Source organism: Numida meleagris, chromosome 5 (assembly GCF_002078875.1).
Source record: "Numida meleagris isolate 19003 breed g44 Domestic line chromosome 5, NumMel1.0, whole genome shotgun sequence".
Classification (NCBI taxonomy): Eukaryota; Metazoa; Chordata; class Aves; order Galliformes; family Numididae; genus Numida; species Numida meleagris.
In genome coordinates, this window is record NC_034413.1 from 62804490 (window position 1) to 62823761 (window position 19272).

Here is a 19272-nt window from a genome sequence, read left to right on the forward strand (position 1 = left end):
GCCTGCCACCTGGACTGCGATAGAACTTCATAAACTGGGAATGTGAGCTTCAGGAAGCCTGGAGGTCCCACCCTAAGGCCACAGGGAGCACAAACCTGAAGCACAACGAGGTGTTGGTGGAACAGTGCTGATGCTGACATAGCACACATAACTTTATCTGACAGATGTGACTCTGAATAAGAAGGTTATTTCCCCAACTTATCATCAAGGGCCAGCTGACAACAACTTCAAGTACTGTAGTGGAATCCTGCGTAGCTTCTATTCCTTTCTTTTGGGGGTCTTCACTTGCTTGCTGCTCTTACCATGCCAACAACTACCTCACAGTGACTCACCCACTTCTGAACTCACCCCTTCCTGCAGCAGAACAGCAGGGTGAGCCCTGAGCCCAGCAGCCCCCCAGGGAGCTGCCAGACCCTACTGTTCAAAAACTTCTTTCTTTCCAGAAAAGATGCTGAGGAATTACACGGCCTGCGCATGAAAATATTTGGGTTGGCTGTTGCCACCTGTTAGAAGGGCCTCCAAGATCAGCATGCCCTCCGGTTTTGCCTTTTGCAGCGACTCGGAGGATGCACAGGGCCCTGCGGGGCAGAGGGTGGTTTGGGGTGGAGGGGAGAGAACACCTCCAGCATGAGGCCAGCACCAGCTCCCTGCCGTGGGAGCACAGCCTGTCCTGTGCTACGGCAGGAGAAGCACATGGGGTCTCGCCTGTCATTCCTCGCTGCCTTTTCTTGAGGGACACTGAGCTGCTAATATCCTGCTGTGAATCAGTGCTGCCTGTGCAGTTTCGCTAAGCCATTTTACAGCTCTCTTTATTTTCCTTCATTCCTTCAGGTGGGAGCTGAGGCCAGCAGGAAAGGAGGAAGAGGTGTTAGCGACCTGGGAGGAGCTGGAGGAGAAGTAAGAGAAGAGGGCAGGAGGCTTCACAGGGAAAGGACCACAAAGGACAGTGATTATGGAGCCCATGCTGCCTTGTGAACGCAGCCCTTGCTTTGCCCAAACACACTGTGTGCCCTTCAGGCATATCCAATGGCATGCCACAGACACACCTGCTCTGCCGAGCGGCAGTGATGGGCACAGAGGTATCTGGGGAGGAAACACCTCTGGTTAAGGCAGCAGCACACAGCAACTGCCTGGTGGGTTCTGCAGCATGAGAGAAACCTGGTCCAGGCATGCACTGCGTGCACAAGGCCCCAGCTGCCTCCCATCCCAAGAACATCCCTGCAGCAAGGAGCTCATTTACGCTGCGTAACTCAAGCCGGTACCTGTTAGTGATGGTCAGCGGCTGCTATCAGCACACTGCTGCGGGTGCATTATCTACAGACCCACACTTGCAGACCACGGTCTGTGGGGAACTCTTAGGACATTTTTGCAAAGGCTGCAGCAGTGTATTCATACGAACTAAACTGAAATGCAAGTGTTACCAAACCCAGGCTTCAGACTCGCTGGAAGTCTGAGGACCTGGAAAAAGATGGAAGGAGTTCCTGTCTTAATTCCTGAAACCTTGGCCAAATTGTTAAAAATGGTCCATCGATTTGGGCTGTGAAGTACCCAAGGGCTTTGGAGATGGGATGTTCGCTCCCACATCACTGCTTTCCAAATGTTTTATCCATTCAATTAAGCTACATTCCACTTCGATGAAGATGGGAAGCACCCTGCAGTCCACTGCAGGGGAAACGACCCTATGGAGAAGCAGGAACTTCAAGTTTGGAAATCTGGCCTCCGTTGGGAGGTTGACAGGAAACCTAATTGAAATCAGTGACGGTAAACATCAGGATAACGAATTGGTGGGCTTCAATTCTGTAATGCGACGTCTCACAGCCAGAGCCGCCCGACCCTCACACCTCCCCAGAGTTCCTCCGCTGCCCTGTTTCTTCCACCACCGGAAAAAATGTGTTTCCCCTGCATCTAAAGCTGCTTTCATTTCATGGCTGTAGCGCTGCGAGGTCGCAGCCAAAGCAGAGTTCCTAACAACAAGAAGCAAACCAAACAAAAGCAAAAGTAAAAACCAAAGCAAACACAAATTGTGCTTTCAAAAAGCACGTTTTCCTGGGGCTCGCTGCGTTTTCTTTCTAAACAAAGACTTGTTGAGTCACCAGCAATTTCTGCGCTACAATTATGGAGGAAATCGAATCCGCGCAGTGAGTATCGGATCCCATATTAACGTGCATTTGTTTTATAGCAAATGGGATTTTAAAAGAGGAGAAAACGTAAGCCTGATTTAAAATCTAAAGTATTTAAAGGAGCTCAATCTCGTTAGCCCTCCATCTCTTCAGCCTGCGGGAACACTGATACTGGAGGAGCGGCGTTCCCCCCTCGCTGTCTCTGGTTTCTCTCCGCGGGATGCACTTTCCGACGCACCAGTTCTACCTGCAGCGCTGGGCTGGCGGTGGACCGGGGGTCTGGGAGCCCTGCCGGCGGCTGTCCCCACTTTGGGGCTGTCCCACCGACGTGCACAGCACGGGGACAGCCCGTGCCGGACCACCTCGCCTGTGGGGCAGCCGTGCTCCAAAGTCACCCCTCCAACTCCGTCACAGCTGTCACCCTGCGGCGCCGCGACACGGAGCAAACAGAGCGCAGCGCACCCGACCCTTTTTCCCTTTAGGAACCCCCAGGGGCACCGAAGCAGCAGAACCGCCCCCTGCTCGCCCCCGCGTGGCCCTGGCCAGGATGTTTTTTCTTTTAATACCTCACTGCCCGATTTCTCCTGGGCCGGAAGAAGTCATTAATCTCCACGAAGCGTTTGCAAAGCTCCCGCTCGGGCAGCCACCTGCAGCTACGTGCCCCGCCACCCAACCACGCGTGTGCGCAGACAGCCCCCCAGCCCCGCACCGCACCGCACCGCACCGCCCGGCCCCGGCACGCCGCCAGGCCGGCCCCACCGCCGCGTCCCAGCGCCCGGCTCCGGGCCGCTCCAACCCCCCGCCGGACCGAGCCGCACCGCGGGACCCGGGGCCGCAGCCCCTGGGCTCGGTCCTCCCTCCCTCCCTCACTCACCTCTGCGTCGGGCGGGCAGCGGGAGGGCGAGCGGAGCGGCCGCTGGCGGCGAGCAATGCGCGCTGATGTCAGCCCGCGGCTCCGCCCTCCTGCCCATGTGCCGCCGGCGGCGCGGATCGGCCTGCCCGGCCCGGCCCGGCCCGGCGTGGCACGGCACGCCGTGGGGGCACGGCTCGGTTCGGCTCGGCGTGCCGCAGCCCGACCCGGCAGCGGAGTGATGCGGAGCGCGCACCCTCCGTCCCCGTCCCCGCTGCAGCCCCCGAGCCGAGGGCACCGCGGCGGACGTGGGACCCGTTCGGGGCAGGAGTCCTTAATTCTCCACGTATAAGGGCGTTTCGGAGCCAGCGAGCGTTTCGTTTTAATGGAGGGTGCGGCTCGGTGCGGCCGTGGCCGTGCTATCAGCGGCCGTGCACCTGCTCGCGGGGGCTGTGAGCGGAGCGCGGGGCAGATAAGGGGCCTCGCCCCGATGGGGCAGAGCTCCCTGCGGCAGCGCAGTGCCACGCTGCCGGGAGAGGGCGAATAACGCGGTCAAACCCGCGGGGATTTACCTCTAACCCCTCCGGAGCCTCAGCCGCCCCTTCCCCGGGAGGCTCTTTCCAAAAGCATCTTTGGGAATGGCTTTATCCGCTGCTCTGCTGCTTTTCGAACTGCTCGGGGTGTGGTTCAGACCCGCGGCTTCTCCAAAAAGCCCGCTGCCCGGCCCTGCCGTCCTGCGGCGGTGGCACAGGTGACGGTGCGGGCTCTGGGACTCGCCGGCGGCAGAGAAAGGTGCCCAGCAACCCCGTGCGTGTCTTGGTGGCGTTACTGCCATGCCACAGCCGGCGTTCTGTGCAGATTCAAGGGAGGAAATCACTGAACTCTGCCTCCCTTTCAGAATTTCGTTACCTGCCCTCGTGCATCACGTAAAGGACGCATTTGTCCTTTCCCTGCCCTTTTAGTTTATTCATAGAGCCCTCAGTCACGGCCATTCCCTCCCTCAGTCGCTGAGATTCCCTTTACCCGGTTCCCTTCCGCTCTCAGGGCTCCTGCAGGCTCCATGAGCTGCTGCAGTGAATCCCCATCTCTGCCTCCAGCAGCGCCCGCTGCTCTGACATCCCTTTATCCCAAAATGTTGAGATCCGCTGACTTCTGCAATTTCACTCCCTTTTTATAAAATAGTCAACTTTTCTTCTTTTCTTTTTTCCTTTTTGTCTCCCAAGTACCCTCCACTTTTCCATCTTCCCCAAACCCACGTGCAGAAGATAACGCGTGCTTCATCCTCCCCTCTGCCGCTCCCTGCCTGCAGGACCAGGGGTGCACGCATCAGCGAGCACGTTGCTCGGGGACACGCTCTTCATTTTGCTCTGGGTGAACCACCCGGGCTGAGGTGCAGCGTGGCTGAACACGCCCAAGGGGTATGTGGGGGGATGCTTGGGCTGGAGGTGCCCAACAGAATAACCCACACCTGGGTGCCCCTTCATTCACTGCTACATCCCTGGCACCGCTTTGTAGCTTGTGGAGCGCTGCCCCCATCCCCACCCTGCTCCGTTTTGGGTCGTCCTCCATCCTCAGCCAGGGGCTGGCAGCATCCCTCGGAGAGGTCAAAGGGAGAACACAGTTGATGAACGCAGCGCTGCCAGAGAACGGATTCCTGCCACTAATTGGCTCCACTCCGGTTATCACTTTGGCAGCTGCGTGGCTTTTTGGAGAAAAATGTGTTTTATCAATCAGCCCTTCCTGGGGGACCCGGTGCGATGCTCAGCCCGGCGCTGCCTGTCTGCAGGCGCCATCTAGTAGGGAAAGGAGAAAACACCGAGAATAAAACGGGGAAGTTGAAAGGAGCTTTAATTTCATGAGCATCATTTCACGGCAGCTCCTTGCCGGCAGTGTCGGGGTTGGTTTCTGTTAATTATCTGCGTGGGTTAATTGCAATACATGGCGTGGACCGCTGTGTCCGAACCAGCTCTCTTTGTGCTGAGCTCCCCATGCCCAGCGCTGAGGTTGATTCCCTCTGGCCTTTTTCCTTTTTTTTCCCTGAACACCCCGAACCGGAGGCTGAAGATGCTCAATGCAGGGGATTCTTGTGAGCTGTGGGGTCCCTGTGCCGGGGACAGCACATCACTGCTCTTTGCCCAGAGCACAGCCTTAATTCATTTCCACTTTCATAGATAAAAGCTTGAATTAATTAAAGAAAAGAATAGGAATCACTTTGATTTCCAGAACACCAGAAACTCCTAATTATCAGAGCTTCCACAAGTGCCGCGGTAATGAAGGGGCTGTTGTTCTTTCCGTGCAGACCTGGTTTTTGCAGGGATTTACACAGTGTACCCAAATTTCCTGCTCCTGGTGCAGTGCAGTGGTTCAGGGCATGGGTCTGACTGCGGGTGCATCCCCATGAACCACCACAGCAATGTCTGATTCCCCATGGATTTCTTACTGGAAATCCAGGATCCCTGATGGCAGCAAGCTACAGACAGCACCTGCTCTCCTATTACACTCTGCTTATTCAAAATAATAAAACTGGGGGCTTTGTTTCTTTGCCTTCCAGTCTTTTGGTCTTTGAAATGCACATGGGAGATGCTTCTAGCTTTTTTGTCATGATCAGAGGGACAAAGCATTTAGTGGTACTTAAAGAAGGTGGGGAAGTGGAATTTCCCACCTGATCGCTGGTCTGCTGGTTCCCATAACCTTTTGCATGCCCCCAGTTTCCCTGAGCCCCGAGGTCCCTGTCCAGGTGGGCCAGGACCTGGCTGTGGGGATCCCTGGGGGCTGTAGGGTGATGTGTGGTTGCAGGAGGTGTGGAGCCGATGTGGGATGGTGGCCGTGCTCCTGGGGTGGCCATCATAGAGCGCTCCAAGGAAAAGGGTTTCTTAAGTCATGGTACACATGGCCCGGAGCTGCCCTGCAGCTCCATAGCAGGCGCCGTGATGCATTCAGCACGCAGCACTTTGCATATGGGACACCTGAGGTCAGGAGCATCACCTTGCCTGAACTCCATCAGTACTGGTAACCAATGGTTCAAACCACGCTTTGCATAAAACGCTTCCATTTATCGCCTAGAAAGGCGAAGAGCAACATCAGTGGCTTTCCATAGAGGCAGCCAGCTCATATCTTACCCCTTATCCACCCTTGGCCAACAAACCGAGCCCGGGGACTTGCCTGGGACTGCTCAAGAAGCAGTGGGACACGTCTTCTCCCTTTTGCATTGGTGCCACGTTGGGTCAGAGGAGCTTGTCTGGTGGAAAAGGTGTTCCACCTCCAAATACCTCCATTGTAGCAGCCATTCTGTATATGTGGATGGCATGGGTGGGATGTGCCGTTGCTCTGGCTGGCGTCAGGGAGAGGAAGTGCTGTTGTTCAGCAGCACATCACCAGGCCAAAAGAAAACAAAAAAAAGGGAAGGGAGAGGAACAAATGCAGAATTTGTCTGTATTAGCAATGCAGGGAAGCATAGGAAGTTAAGAAGATCACAGACAATTGAATTTAATTGAAAAAGAAGATTAAATAAAGTGAGACTCGAATATGAAGAGCTAATTTGGATTAAAGAAACAAGATGATTGCCTGGAGAAAGAAACTGGAGGATGAAAATCATTTTATTTTGTATCTGGGTTCCAGTTCTGTTTATATCAGGACAGTAAAAAAAAATAGAGTAACAACTACTGGAAGTGGTTTCCCATTGAAATTATAACCTTTTTGGAAGAGGGTCACAAACCACAGGAAAATAGGGTGCAGATCCAATCTGATAACATTAGGAGAGATTTAGCCCATGTACAGGAAAATGGGAGAGCTTGATAAAGCGTTTTTTTGTTCCCAGCACTATTGCTGCTGACAAGAAGGACATTAATTTGTCCAATAAGTGTCAGAATTGGGCGTTTTGGTGCAGCAGTGCTGTGCATGGGGCAGGCACAGCTGGCAGATTGTGCATCAGCTACTGAAGGCACAATTGATAAGGGAATAGTTTTAGGGAAAATGAGTAGTTCTTATTCATAGCACAGCTGAAAAAAACAATATATCACATACAGCACAAATATTAAATGTAAGAGCTTAACTTAAAGTGCTTTTTTATAAGGAATGGTTTACTACCCTCCCTTCTCTATGTTTACTAATTTCCACTTGGTAGCTACACACTTGGCAACTACACCCTTTTCTACAGCACATCCAGTGACCAGTGTCCTCCTCCCAGTGGCTCAGGCTGTTTCTCTTGCTGGCCACGGGGCTATGGGTATGTCCCCATCTACCCATCTCCATCCCCATCCTCATCCCTATCTCCATTCCCATCCTCATCCCTATCTCCATTCCCATCCCCATGTCTGTCCCCATTCCTGTCTCCATGCCCCATCCCCCTCGCCCTCCCCCTCCTTATCCCCCTCCCCCTTCCCCTCCCCATCCCCATCCCTGCCCCTGTCCCCATCCCTGTGCACTTGAGCTAGGGTCAGGGAGGACGGGCCCCATGCCCTAAGGACCATGATCTGCTCCAGTATTGTGAGCGGTTTTCAGAGCAAAATCCAGCTGTGATTTCATTAAGGAGGCTCTCGCTCCTTGTGCTCAATATTTAATTTAACAGGAGTGTGTGTGTTGGGTTCAGGGTGTTGATTAACCATGACTCTGAGATAGAGGGAAATTACTAATATGGGAAAGCGCAGTCAGTATTTCATGGCGAAGAGTAATTGAGCTAACAGTTGACATATGGAGTTGTGTGGGCAAACTAATTAAATTTTACATCTTCCCAAGCATTTGTGAGTTTTATAAGCATTTGATTTATATATTAATTAAACCTTGGAGTGAAATAAAGAGGACATGACTATTTATACCGCAAATGCGTCCATCAAGGGGAAGTGCTTTGAGGTATTTACAGGCAGACAGCAAAACTCCTCGGTGTGTCTCTGACTCTGGCTGGTGGAGGCAGAGGAGCCAACACAGAATGTCCCAGCTGTGCCCCAGTTGTGTGCCAGCTGCATGCCAGCCATGTCCCCTTCATGTCCCATCATATGCCAGCCATGTCCCAACTGTCCTGCCATGTCCCAGCTGCCCTTCAGAGCTGGTCCAGTGGTGCTGAGCATCCCTCATTGTACCAGGCACTGTGGCTTTGGGCATCACAAACCCTGACAGGGAGGTGTTAAATCCCAGCTGTACTTGAACTGTAGAATCATTAAGGTTGGAAAAGACCTGTAAGATCACCAACCCCAACCCATCGCCACCGTGCCCATTAATCATGGCCCTAAATGCCACATCTACATGGTTCTTGAACACCTCCAGGGATGGCGACTTCACTTCAGCCTGGGGACGCTCTGGTGGAGGGGAATGCCTGAAGTTATGAGTTTGCACTCCAGGATCTCAGATGAAGGACAATTCTGCAAATGGCATTGGATACAGTGACAATGAGAGTCCCAAACCCCCAGCCCTGATTTTCCTTTAGTCTGTTGGTGCACACCCCATAGCTGACACTTCACTGCTCTGAAGTAGGCATGCATCCATCTCAGGTCTGTTTGTGAGCCTGGGCTGAAACTGGGGCTGTCTGGGGGTGGCTGGCTGTGCTGTGATGTGCTGAGATCTTTTTTGGTGTAGGAATGCTATTTTGTTTTATTTTTCAGGTCTGTTTGCTGGGACAGTCTGCCTCCAGAGAACATCCCTGCTGCTCTGCGGAGGATGTTCCTGCACCCTTGCTGCCCTGTGTCCTGCATGGCTCATCTGCAGTGGCTGGGATGCACAAACCCTCTGATCCTGGGTTAAGAAAAGAGGGCCATTTCCATTTGGCTCCACAGCGATGCCTCCAGCAGTGCAGGCATGGGGTCATGGCGCAGCACTCACAGCTGCTTCTGCATCCTGGGTCTGGCATCCTGCTGATGCTAAAAAATGAATCTACCCCTTAAATTTCCTTATTATTGATGGGTTATTTTAGCTGTCTGTGACGTCTGCAATGACAGAGGATTCAAAAGGCATTTGATTTTGGTAGGAAAGTGGGATTATAGTTAAAACATGGATATTAAAAGTCCCATAAATTTAGTAAACTATTCATAACAGGAACACAGCCGGTACTCAGATCCATCAGTGCCATGAAATGGATGGTGGCGGTGTTTTCGGAGTCATGCTGTGTGCCACCTCGCTGTCCCACCTACACTCCAGGGACTCCATCAATCTTGTGGTGGCCGATGCCTCCTGCTCGCGGTGTCAGTGATGAATGCCGTGACCCCTGGGGAGGAAGGATCACAGCAGCTCAGTGCTTGCGTGCAGGGTAAATTACAGGCTGGGGAGCGGGATGTGCTGGGACGGGTTGGGATTAAACAAGGAGGGATAAGACCTGGATGTGATGTGAAGGTATTTGTTGGGCAGGGGAACCTTATGGGAAATCCAAGCTACCTGGGAGCTCACTGCCCAGGCTGGGTGCCCTGGGTTTTGCTGCCCACTCAAGCTTAGAGGAGATCAGGGGCTGATCCCCCAGCAGTGACTAATTATCACTAATTAAATGGTTGATGGCATTCACAACAGGGCTCAGGGAGCTGATGATCCTTGGACAACCCTGGGATGAGCACGCTCCAGTTGAGGACAACGTCCCCCCTGGCTGGACAGAGCGATGTCACCTTGCTGCACAGGAGCCCAAGAGCACTCAGCAGCAAGCACGAATACCTCTTCACCCCAGTCCAGCCTGGCTATTAATATACCGGTAACAACTCACAGCTCTGCACAGCATTACATTTCATTGGTTGCTTTAGTTATAACATTCGAGTACAGCGTGCCATCAATTTGTGCACTCCCCATCTACAAATCAATGTAGCTAATACAACGCGCGGCATCTTGCGTTCAGTGAGCTCTCACTGTTTTGCTAGCAGTGCCAATACATTAAGCCTAGAAATGCATCCAACACAATGAATTTTAATTTCATATAACACTGGGACTCTGCATGACATTAAACTCGAGCACTAGGGCACGGTGCTTTGGAAATGGCTGTGTTATGGAGTGGGCAGATCTCGAGGCAGAACTAATCAGATGCTGCTGGAGTACCAGAAATCCTCCTCCGTGGTTCTGTGGTCGATGGGGACTTTTGCCTGATGTCACAGGCGGAATCAATAACAAACCTGAGGGATTCAATCCAGGGAGCATCTATCCCTGCACTCTGCAAATGTGCCCTCTGCTCGGGTCATGCCCGAGCTCCAGGTCGCTATTGATATTGTGGAGAGCCACAGCAATCTTCAGGAAATTTGCGATTCGGCCCTGGCATATTTGACAGATAACACTCGAAATACAAATGTCAAAACACATTTAGATTTTTCCCTTTCCTAACTAGCCCTGGAGAAAATGCAAACCCTTCTTGACAGAATCAGTTCAGGAGCCTCCTCTAAGCCAGGCCCTGAGTGTTGGGAGAATCTGCCTCTTAAAGCCATATAGATCCATTGCTGTGGTACAAAAAACAGTCTTCACCCTGAGGCAGAATTGCTTAAGAAAATCCTGACGTGATTAGACACCACTCTCTTCTGAGAAAAAGTAAGTACACCATTAAAGGATAACTGAGATGCCGCATCAACTTGGCAGCGTTGAAATCGCTTGATGTTGCCGTCCCCAAAAGCCAGCTTGGCAGGAGGGCACAGGGAAGGACCCGAATACTTGGATTGTTCTGGTTACCGCTGCACAGGTGTGGCACAGCCCCAGAAGGTGCTATCCTGTAAGCACAATGTGATACCCCAGTGCTGTACAGGGCATAGGTAGGCTGTGGCGTGGTGAGGTTCACAAACACAGGCTGCACCTGTGCCATTTGGGATGCCCATGGCTGAGTGAACAAAACCCAAAGATCCCTTTTTATTTTTTTTTCCCCGTGTGGTAAAACATTGCTTTCAGCTAACACTGATTTGCTTTGAAAGGGAGCTTTGGTGGAATGAAGAGTAAATGAAATATTCTTGTCTTCAGATTTCTCTGTGATACACAATGATGTAGAAATTAGTCCTTTTACCATCCTAAGTAATATGGACTGCGATGTCTACACTTGAGACTTCTGAACGATTTTCATGGTAAGATTCTAGTTTTCACTTGATGATAACTTTGTCAAACATTAGCGCTTTGCGCTGAAGTTTTCCATCTCGTGGCTGCTGCGTACAGATGGTCACATAGATTTGCTCATATGTACCAATGCAAATTTTCAGCTGAAAGAAAGCAGTCACGCTTGGGAATAATTTTATAGAAAAGCAGATGATTTATCTATATTAGACAAATTGTTTTGGATGGAAGAAGCCCCACGCTTCGGAGTGAAGCTCTAATTTGATAGCAGAGCTCTCCAGGCCCTGTTGGGTCTTGGTAAATTTCAGACACAGCGCTGAAAGCCAGGAGGACCCAGCAGTGCCCAGAAGAGCTGGGATGGGATCTGGGGATGTGAGGGAACCTTGATGGAGCTGGAACAGGGAACGGAGAGAAGGGAAGACGAGAGGAATGAAACCCAGCTAAGATGGGGAAAACGACACCAGCAGCAAAAAAAGCAGAAATCCTGGTGAAGGTGAGGAGGAGGTCCATAACTGGGTGGAGGGCTCTCCTTCGGAAGACTGGTGCTGACCCTAAATCTCTTGATAGAGAAAGCTTGGGTCAGGGACTCCCTCTAGGGGCTGCACAAGGCCAGCTTTCTGCTGGCCACCATCCAGAGTGGCCACATCTCCGATCCCCTTCCTGCCCATTGCCCCCACTCTGGGCTCTCCCTTGCCCATGGGGTGAGGGCTATTCCTTGCCAGGGAGCATTTGAAGCCCTTTGTGTCATCCTTTGAGACAGCGGTAGCACTGGTTTGTGCAGGAAGTTGAGAGGTGTGTGATGAATGAACGAAGAAGGGAGAGCAAAAAAGATGGTTGTGGACAGCTGAGTGGTTCAGGACCGGGGACAGCTTCCTGGGTCCCAGCACCTGCTTTGCAGGAGACCCGAGCCACCCCATCATCACAGGTCACTCGGGTCACTGGGATCTTTGCTGGGGGTGCACAGTAAATGTATCCATCTCTGGAGAAGCAGTAGGATTTGGTGTTGTGTTATTTTGCCTGCTTAGGGGATGTGGGCTGGGAGCTGGAGGAGCCCCAGTTTCCCTCTGCCAAATGTGCGGCGGGAGTTGGACCAGATGACCTTTAAGGTCCCTTCCAACTCAAACAATTCTGATTCTATGACACTGGGGAGAAGCAGATGGATGGGGTGATGACATCTGAAAGATGTCCAGCAAGATTTGCTGGAGTTCATTTATTGGGCACCTAAGGTTAACAACCCCCATAGAAGTCCTGGGGGTTATTTTAGGGTTGCATTCATTAGTGTATGGGAAATACTGAGAAGCTTCAGTGATACAGCTGTGGAAAACTATAGGGTGATATTGTGTGGGTTGTAGGTGCACCGAGTAAGACGTATTGATGGATGAAGAATGTAAAAGAGTTTGAATGGGGCCCAATAAAATAATTTTACTCCTGATGTAAACCAGAGCAGAATAAGGCCATCTGGGTCTATAAATAGCAAGAGATAGGTTCTGACTAAATCTATAGCATTTTCTCTGGCATTCATCTTGCATAAATTAAGACATTTCTGTAAATAAGTAGAAAACTTATTAAGCCTTACAAAGGTTAGACTGTTTCCACTGGATTTTATGTCTTTTGCATAAATCCTCCCAGGTAATTCCATACTTTGTACAGAGGCAATTTTTTACAGTATAAGTTCAATTAACACTATCATGCCATACGTGCCGTATATTAATGCGGGCAGCCTCCTGCACCCCCCAGAAATCACTGGCATCCAATTCTTCTTCCTGATTCAATCCGCATGCTCCCACTTGGGCCTCTGGGCACCCATGTGCAAACACACGAGGTCAAGCAGCAGTCCATGGCTGTCTGCAGAAGGGAGATGTTCATGTCAAGCCATTTTCATGGCACTGAGGTCCCTATGTCATCCATGTCATGCTGGATGCCTCAGCCATTACCCAGAATATTTCTGCTGCTCATGGGATATTTCCTCTGGTAGTGTTGATGTTTACTCTAATAACCCAGTGTTCAAAGAATTAGCTTGGTTTCCAGATATTCTGAATGTCATTTGAATTGGTGAAAAGTTAATGGTCCACTTTATGTTAATAAACAGTAATTATAAATACTCTTCAGTAGAGAACGAAGCTGTAATTAATTGCAAACACATTGCATTTATAAGCAGCATTCATTGGTGCTAAGTCTTGATTCACATTTTGCTGTCCCAGGTGCCATGCAAACTGACCTGAGCCTGACAGTGCTCCTCCTCGTGCCTCTGCACATCACAGCTCTGCACAAGGAGATCGAGTTTCATTGCTCACCACAACCAGTGCCATGATTTAGCACTTTTTAAAATGGGCTTACTTTGCAGGGACAGTACAAAATGTACATGTTTTCAGTTCCTGTGCCTCGCAGACTTGAAGCTGATGTCTTTTACACATTCACTTCACATAACTATATCCTTGCCATTTTTCCTTCCTTTGGACAGAGCTCTTGGCTTTCAGACAATTCCTGCAGACCCTGTAGCAGTTGTGTCACCACGAGATGTGTCATTCATCCTGAAAGCAGTCAGGTTTGAAAACCAAAGAACCGCCTGACTTGCATCCTAGGTGGCACAGACAGCGAGTGAGCAGGCAGTGAGGGGCATGCAGACAGATGATGTCTTTTAGCCTCCAGCAAGGCTTAATGTGGTTAAATCGAGATGCAGCTATGACTCTTGATGATGCCAGGAATCCGATACTCCACTTGTTTGCAACTCCTCGGGAAGAAGTGGCTGCCTTATTTTGTGATAAAAGGGCTTTGCAGAGTGAACACTCCCCTTTTCCTGGATGATTCAATGTGAAGTTCAACATGGAAGGAGCTGGCATTTTTGTATTTTTTTTTTTTTTTATGATAAGGTTGTGAAGCACTGGCACAGGTTGCCCAGAGAGGCGGTGGATGCTCCATCCCTGGAGACACCCAAGGTGAGGCTGGACAGGTCTCTGAGCATCTGATTGTGCTGCAGGTGCCCCTGTTCACTGCAGGGGTGCTGGACCAGGTGGCCTTTAGAGCTCCCTTCCAACTCAAATGATTCTATGGTTCTATGAAAACACCAGCGAAAGTGGAGCAGCCTGAGGTTATCCAGCTTCAGAAGGACATGGAAGCAAGGTAGCAGCTGTCAAGTGTGTGAAGGTCTGCCATGAGAAGGAAGGGAATCACCTGTGCTGTCTCTCCATGATGGATAAGACAAGGAATTAGAGGTTAAGCAGCAGTGGGGAGATTAAGATCAAACATTGGGAAATGTTTCTGGGGGGAGGACAGATGGCTTGGGGAAGTTATGGAGTTTCCATCCCTGCAGAGATTCCCATGTGTTAGTCATTGATCACGCCCACAGCAGTGACAGTGGGGAGTACCCACCTCTGGAGATGTCAGGGACATTCTGCTGCCGTGAATTACAAGAGGGATGCCTTGTAGGCAAGGCAGCAGTGAAAAATTAGGCCCATGTTTAGATCTCGTGCATGGCCATGTCTCAGAAGCCCACCTGAACCTAGGAGTTTGCCTCCGATGAGTATTGTTGTTGTCTTGGAGAAATAGTGTCACCACTATCACATATGCATTGAGGTCTAGAACATTGAGGGTGTTACCTGAAATCAGATCTGTAGTATGAAGCTTTGTTGATGAAATACATAGCCAGACATCCGTGAAGTTACCTTTCCTGCCTAACACGAGCTGAACTTGATGGATTTAATACTTGTTTCAGCCACAGCATGTTCACAAGTCTCAGCAGGCCCTGGACCTACCACGTAACTTGGACACTTCTGGTTCAGAGAAGCACATTAACTCACACCAGGCTTTTCTTCCACACCACACAGGGCACGGAGGATGCTCACAGCCCTGCTGCCCTTGGAGCAAGGTGACCAGCCGCTCCTTCTGTCATTGCCGCTCCTTCTTCCTCGCCTCCGTGGTCTGCAATTGGCTCCATTCACTCGATGAGAGATGGCTGGAGGTGAGCACTTTAGGAGGGCTCTCCTCCTCCTTCCACCTGTTTTTCATTCCTTGACTCACCGGCTTTAAGCTGTAAGTGGTGACGTGACAGCTGAGTCATGGGCGCGCCACCTGGATGCTGTCAGCATCAATCTCTCTTATAAGGATCACAGAGGAGCAAAATAGAAAAGACCGTTTGGGCTTTGCATCCGTCTTCCTGCCAGCAAGGACTGAGCCCTGCAGTGCAGTCCCTGGCTCTGCCCAACCTCGCCCTCCAAACCCCAAGCACTGGAGCCTCCACTGTTCTCCCCCAGGAAACGCACCACAATCTAATAAACATCACTGCCAAGGAGATCTCTGCTTTCCCATGGTCGCGATTTAGTCTACATTTGGCTTACGTGGACAAAGAACTTCCTGCTAATATCCACACAAGAGATTTTTATTTTTCTTTCCTGGCGAAGGAATTCACTCAAGGGCAAAACTGGAGCTAAAATGTTTTGTTTGTGTTTTGTGTAACAGTTTTAGGAGTCTCCCTGCCGCATTGTTGTACAGAGCAGATGAAAAAAAGATGCAGTCCTATGCCCTGGAGAGCTTACACTTTTCATTTAAGTGAGATGCAGTGACTGAGAGTGACAAGTAACAAGACGGCAGGACACGAGTCATACAAGAAAGGTCAGAATACTTCTAAATAAAGCCCATTGTCATGCTTTTAATTTGGGTTCATATTGGATCAATCATTATTGATGACTGCATACGTTGGGACAATTTTACCACGTTTTAATCAAACCTTTTTTAAATCTCACAGAGCCATCTTTGTGCAGCAGTTTGTGCTTCTGTCTCACAGTGAATCTTTCTCTTGGGTTAACCAAGCTTTTTCAAAAATACTTGTCTCTGTTAGTCTGGTTATTGATGCTTGAATGTCCCAAAGGCACGTGTCCCAACATCCTTAGCTTTGGCTCTCCACCCCTCACATCTCCCTCTTTATGCTACCTGATTAGCAGAGGAACACATATAATTTTTGAGGGAGGTGTGGTAAAAGTTTATTGTGGTTGCAGAATGCGATGCCACAGATGTCTGTCCAGTGCCATCTGTCACACCTGCGGATTTGGCTATTATTCCTTCCTAATTTTATTCTTGTCTTTGTCTTGAGGGGATGAATTCTCTCTGGTACCTGACTGCAGGTTTAGTTGGCTCCCAGAGGGAAGCCCAAATGCGCTTCAGAAGTGTTTATAATGTATGTCTTTCATCCTGGTTAAACCAGCTGCCCATGCACATCAAATCCCCGCAGCAATTTTTCCCTTCACAGAATAGAAATAATTAGCCTAATGGTTGGGTGTGGAAACGTTGCTAAATGAAGACAAGGGATATGCATAACTGGGCTGATTTTAGCTCTCCGACCTTCCAGCCTCCCCGCTCTCTCTTCAAAAGTCATGGAGGCTCGAGGCATTGCAGAGGGCTCACGACACAAATGGTGATGTTCAGCAGGAGCCTCTGCCCAGGGTTTGGTCTCATCCACGCGCACGCTGACCAAATGCTCACGTTACATTCAGAAGGCACAGGGAGGATCTCTGCCTCCTGCTAGATCTCCAAATTCCCTGACATCCAGCTGCCTGCTAAAATGTCAGTCTTCACCGCTTAGACTTAATCCGATGTTTACCAGAAATGCGCTTTCATCATTTGTATGTTGTACGGAAGGCCCCAGCTCAATTACAGAAACAGATGCTTGGCCGTATCGCCAGTGCGGAGTTATCCCGGCAGTCACACTGGAAAAGCGTTAGTTATCCAAGGAGACAAATTGAACAAGACAAATCTAGGGCCAACCTGCTTCTCCTCCAGCAGTTTGTGAACGCACACTGAGAAGCAGAGGGCTGGGGATGGAGAGCTGAATTCGCTCTCACTCTGAGAGTCTGCTATGGGGATGGGTACCAGGAGCTCCCCTCACGGATCCCCCACCACCCCTGGATGCTCGAGGAGCAGTGGCTGTTCCCTTTCCACGTTTCGGGGCGTTGTGCTCTGCTGCAGCAGCACAGGTCGCTGTGGATGTTCTGACCATTGTTCCATGTAACAAAACACTCCCCCTGCTGCGCAGGACCCATGTATCTACCGGGTCCATCAAGTGGCATTCAGTTGAGCACCATGCTGGTAGGCAAGAGCTGCCAGAAACCCCAGGGTGGGTCAAAACCAAGAGAATGATGTTCATGAAGACGGTGGCAGGTGATAGATGAGCCTACTCATGTCATCAAGTAGAAGTCATTAGTACCTTCGTATTCTATGTGTTGTGATTGGAAATCATATCATATACACTCTGAATCTAGATCTGAGCATTTTAGCATCAGGAGTGCATATGTTATATTACCAGCTGCTGAATACATGAAGTTTGAGACAACAAACACCTGTGAATCTTGTGATGTGAGAAAGGCAAAGAATAAAGCACTTTGGGGGATCAGAGGGCAATGTCACCCAAAACTTTCATCAGCCGCGGCCAAAGAAAGCCACACAAAGCCAGCTGCTGGGGGGGGGGACATGGATCCAATGAAGCAGCAGCTCCGGGTGGAAAACTGGATCTCCAGATCAGAGTCCTTTAACCCAGAACCCCAAATACATCACAGTGTGGGATCGGTGGGTGGCAGCAGCCACCTCACCGCTGCAGGGCTACCTTGGGGGCACCCGCTGCATTGGAGCTGAAACACGGATCCTCCTGGAGACAACGCTGAAGTCACTCTGTTTACCTTAAAGCAATCTGACGGAGGGATTAACGAGGCGCTCAGTCCCTCTCTCTGCATTAGAGAGCACTGATTAAATTATTCCTAAACAAAATTGCTGGAATCGGACACCTCACCGCCGATAGCTCCGTAATCTCCTCTGCCTGTTTGTTTGAGTGTTTAACTTCCCTTATTAAGAACTGTTCTGCTGGAAGTTAGAACACACTTCTGCTTCTGTCCGCACTGATCCGCGGGCACAGCAGACGCTGCTCTACAAATTACTGCAGCTTTGCAGAGGGACCTGTGAGCTCCGCTCGGAATAAAGTTCCCAGCGCTGGCCGCCTCATTAGAGGAGGGAGCTGATGGAAATGGGGAAGTTGCACCAGAGCCCAAATGATACGGGAACTTAATTATTCAGAAAAAGCTTTAGCAAAGCGACAGTGTGGTGGCTGCCTTTGGAAAACAGGAGATTAAAGATGTTGGTGAGGGCAGCAGAGCGCGGGGGGTGGACAGGGTGGGCTCACATACATGGGGAGAGCCGAGCTAGTGATAAATTCCTGAACAAAAGGGAAATTAGCAGAAGCGTAAGCAGGGATGATCAACAAAGCGGCATGATTTACTTGCGGATGTATTTGTATTTAATGCGGTTCGTATATGGAAAATTATACTAGGGCTGAAACAGAAACAGCAATTAGAAATCACGTTAGGACGCTTTGGACAAGTGTGGGGGCTGACAATAACACCATAGGATGCAACTGTTAATTCAGAAGAGAGTAAGAGGATTTACAGCTCTGTCACAACTTTGCCTCTTGAAACACTCAGCGGCATTGTGCTGAGTAATAGACACCCTTACTCCAATGTGACTACCAGTAGGACGCACGGGGAAAGGCTTTGCATTTGTGGGATTCGTTCCCCTCCCAGCTTTACATATATAGACGTGAAGATTCAGACAGTTCTGGAGGGCCTGGGCTGAATCCTGACCCCAGCAGCAGCACAGTGAAACCTGAGTAACTCCAGGAAAACACTGGAGAGAGCGAGAGATGTGATTCTCAGGTGCACGTCTGCTGGGAGACCCCTGCTGTCCCCTCCCTTAACTCCAAGGAGAGCCCACAGAAGGGTCCCAGGGCTGTGTTCAGCGGTGCAGAACCCATTCTGAAGTCCCCCAGCTCCCACCTGAGAGCAGAGGTCTCCCCACAGCGCGGCCCTCCGGACCTCGCACGGTCCCTGTGCCCCCACCCCGGCCCCGCTGCCGTGCACCACGTATTCTCCGGGGGCAGATCCCTGGAGGAACGCAACGCTGCGAGAGCTCCCGCTGCACCACCACCGCTTAATCAGAAAATCAAAGGCAACGAAATACAAATTACGGGACGGGGGGAGGGAAAAAAAAAAATCCCACGCACACTTTGTTGGGATCCAACGCGCAGAGGGAAACCCACACAACGTGAATTCTGCGGAAGGGATTTCCTCGCAGCGCCGCTCTCCCACCTGGCAGCCGGGGGGGGGGGGGGGGCTGAGCTGGAAGGGGCGTGCGGTGCCGCCGCGCTGCTCTCCGCGCGGCTCTGCGCGGCCGCGGCCGGACGGGAGGAGCAGCGGGAGCCGCGGGGACGATGTCACCGCGCGTAAGACGGCCGCTCGTTGTCTGCGCCTGAGAATCCCCGAATCGCGCCGCGAGCGG

General features: G+C 50.9%; 2 protein-coding genes and 1 long non-coding RNA gene across 10 annotated transcripts in view; 2 read left to right on the plus strand and 1 right to left on the minus strand.

The window, feature by feature from the left end:
- Nucleotides 1-1540, plus strand: part of C5H2orf76 (chromosome 5 C2orf76 homolog) — a 35385-nt gene extending 33845 nt beyond the window's left edge. For both annotated transcript variants that reach the window (XR_002439978.1, XM_021400674.1), the window contains one exon: nucleotides 832-1540. Coding sequence is in view for 1 of the 2 variants with exons in the window: in XM_021400674.1 (XP_021256349.1) it covers nucleotides 832-842 (11 nt within the window). In the remaining variant the exon portion in view is untranslated. The remainder of the gene's footprint in view (nucleotides 1-831) is intronic.
- The window catches only part of STEAP3 (STEAP3 metalloreductase), a 20789-nt gene extending 17641 nt beyond the window's left edge, over nucleotides 1-3148 (minus strand). For 2 of the 3 annotated variants that reach the window (XM_021400667.1, XM_021400669.1), the window contains exon 1: nucleotides 2995-3148. The gene's annotated coding sequence lies outside the window, so the exon portion shown is untranslated. The other variant, XM_021400668.1, reaches the window with a different exon arrangement.
- Nucleotides 1744-15608, plus strand: LOC110400637. Of its 5 annotated transcripts, XR_002439983.1 has the most exons (5): nucleotides 1744-2138; nucleotides 8565-9205; nucleotides 9460-9634; nucleotides 10873-10973; nucleotides 14784-15608. It is a non-coding gene; the product is annotated as an uncharacterized LOC110400637 (long non-coding RNA). The 5 variants fall into 5 exon arrangements; XR_002439980.1 differs by having other exon boundaries at nucleotides 9460-14917; nucleotides 15415-15608; XR_002439981.1 differs by having other exon boundaries at nucleotides 9460-10973.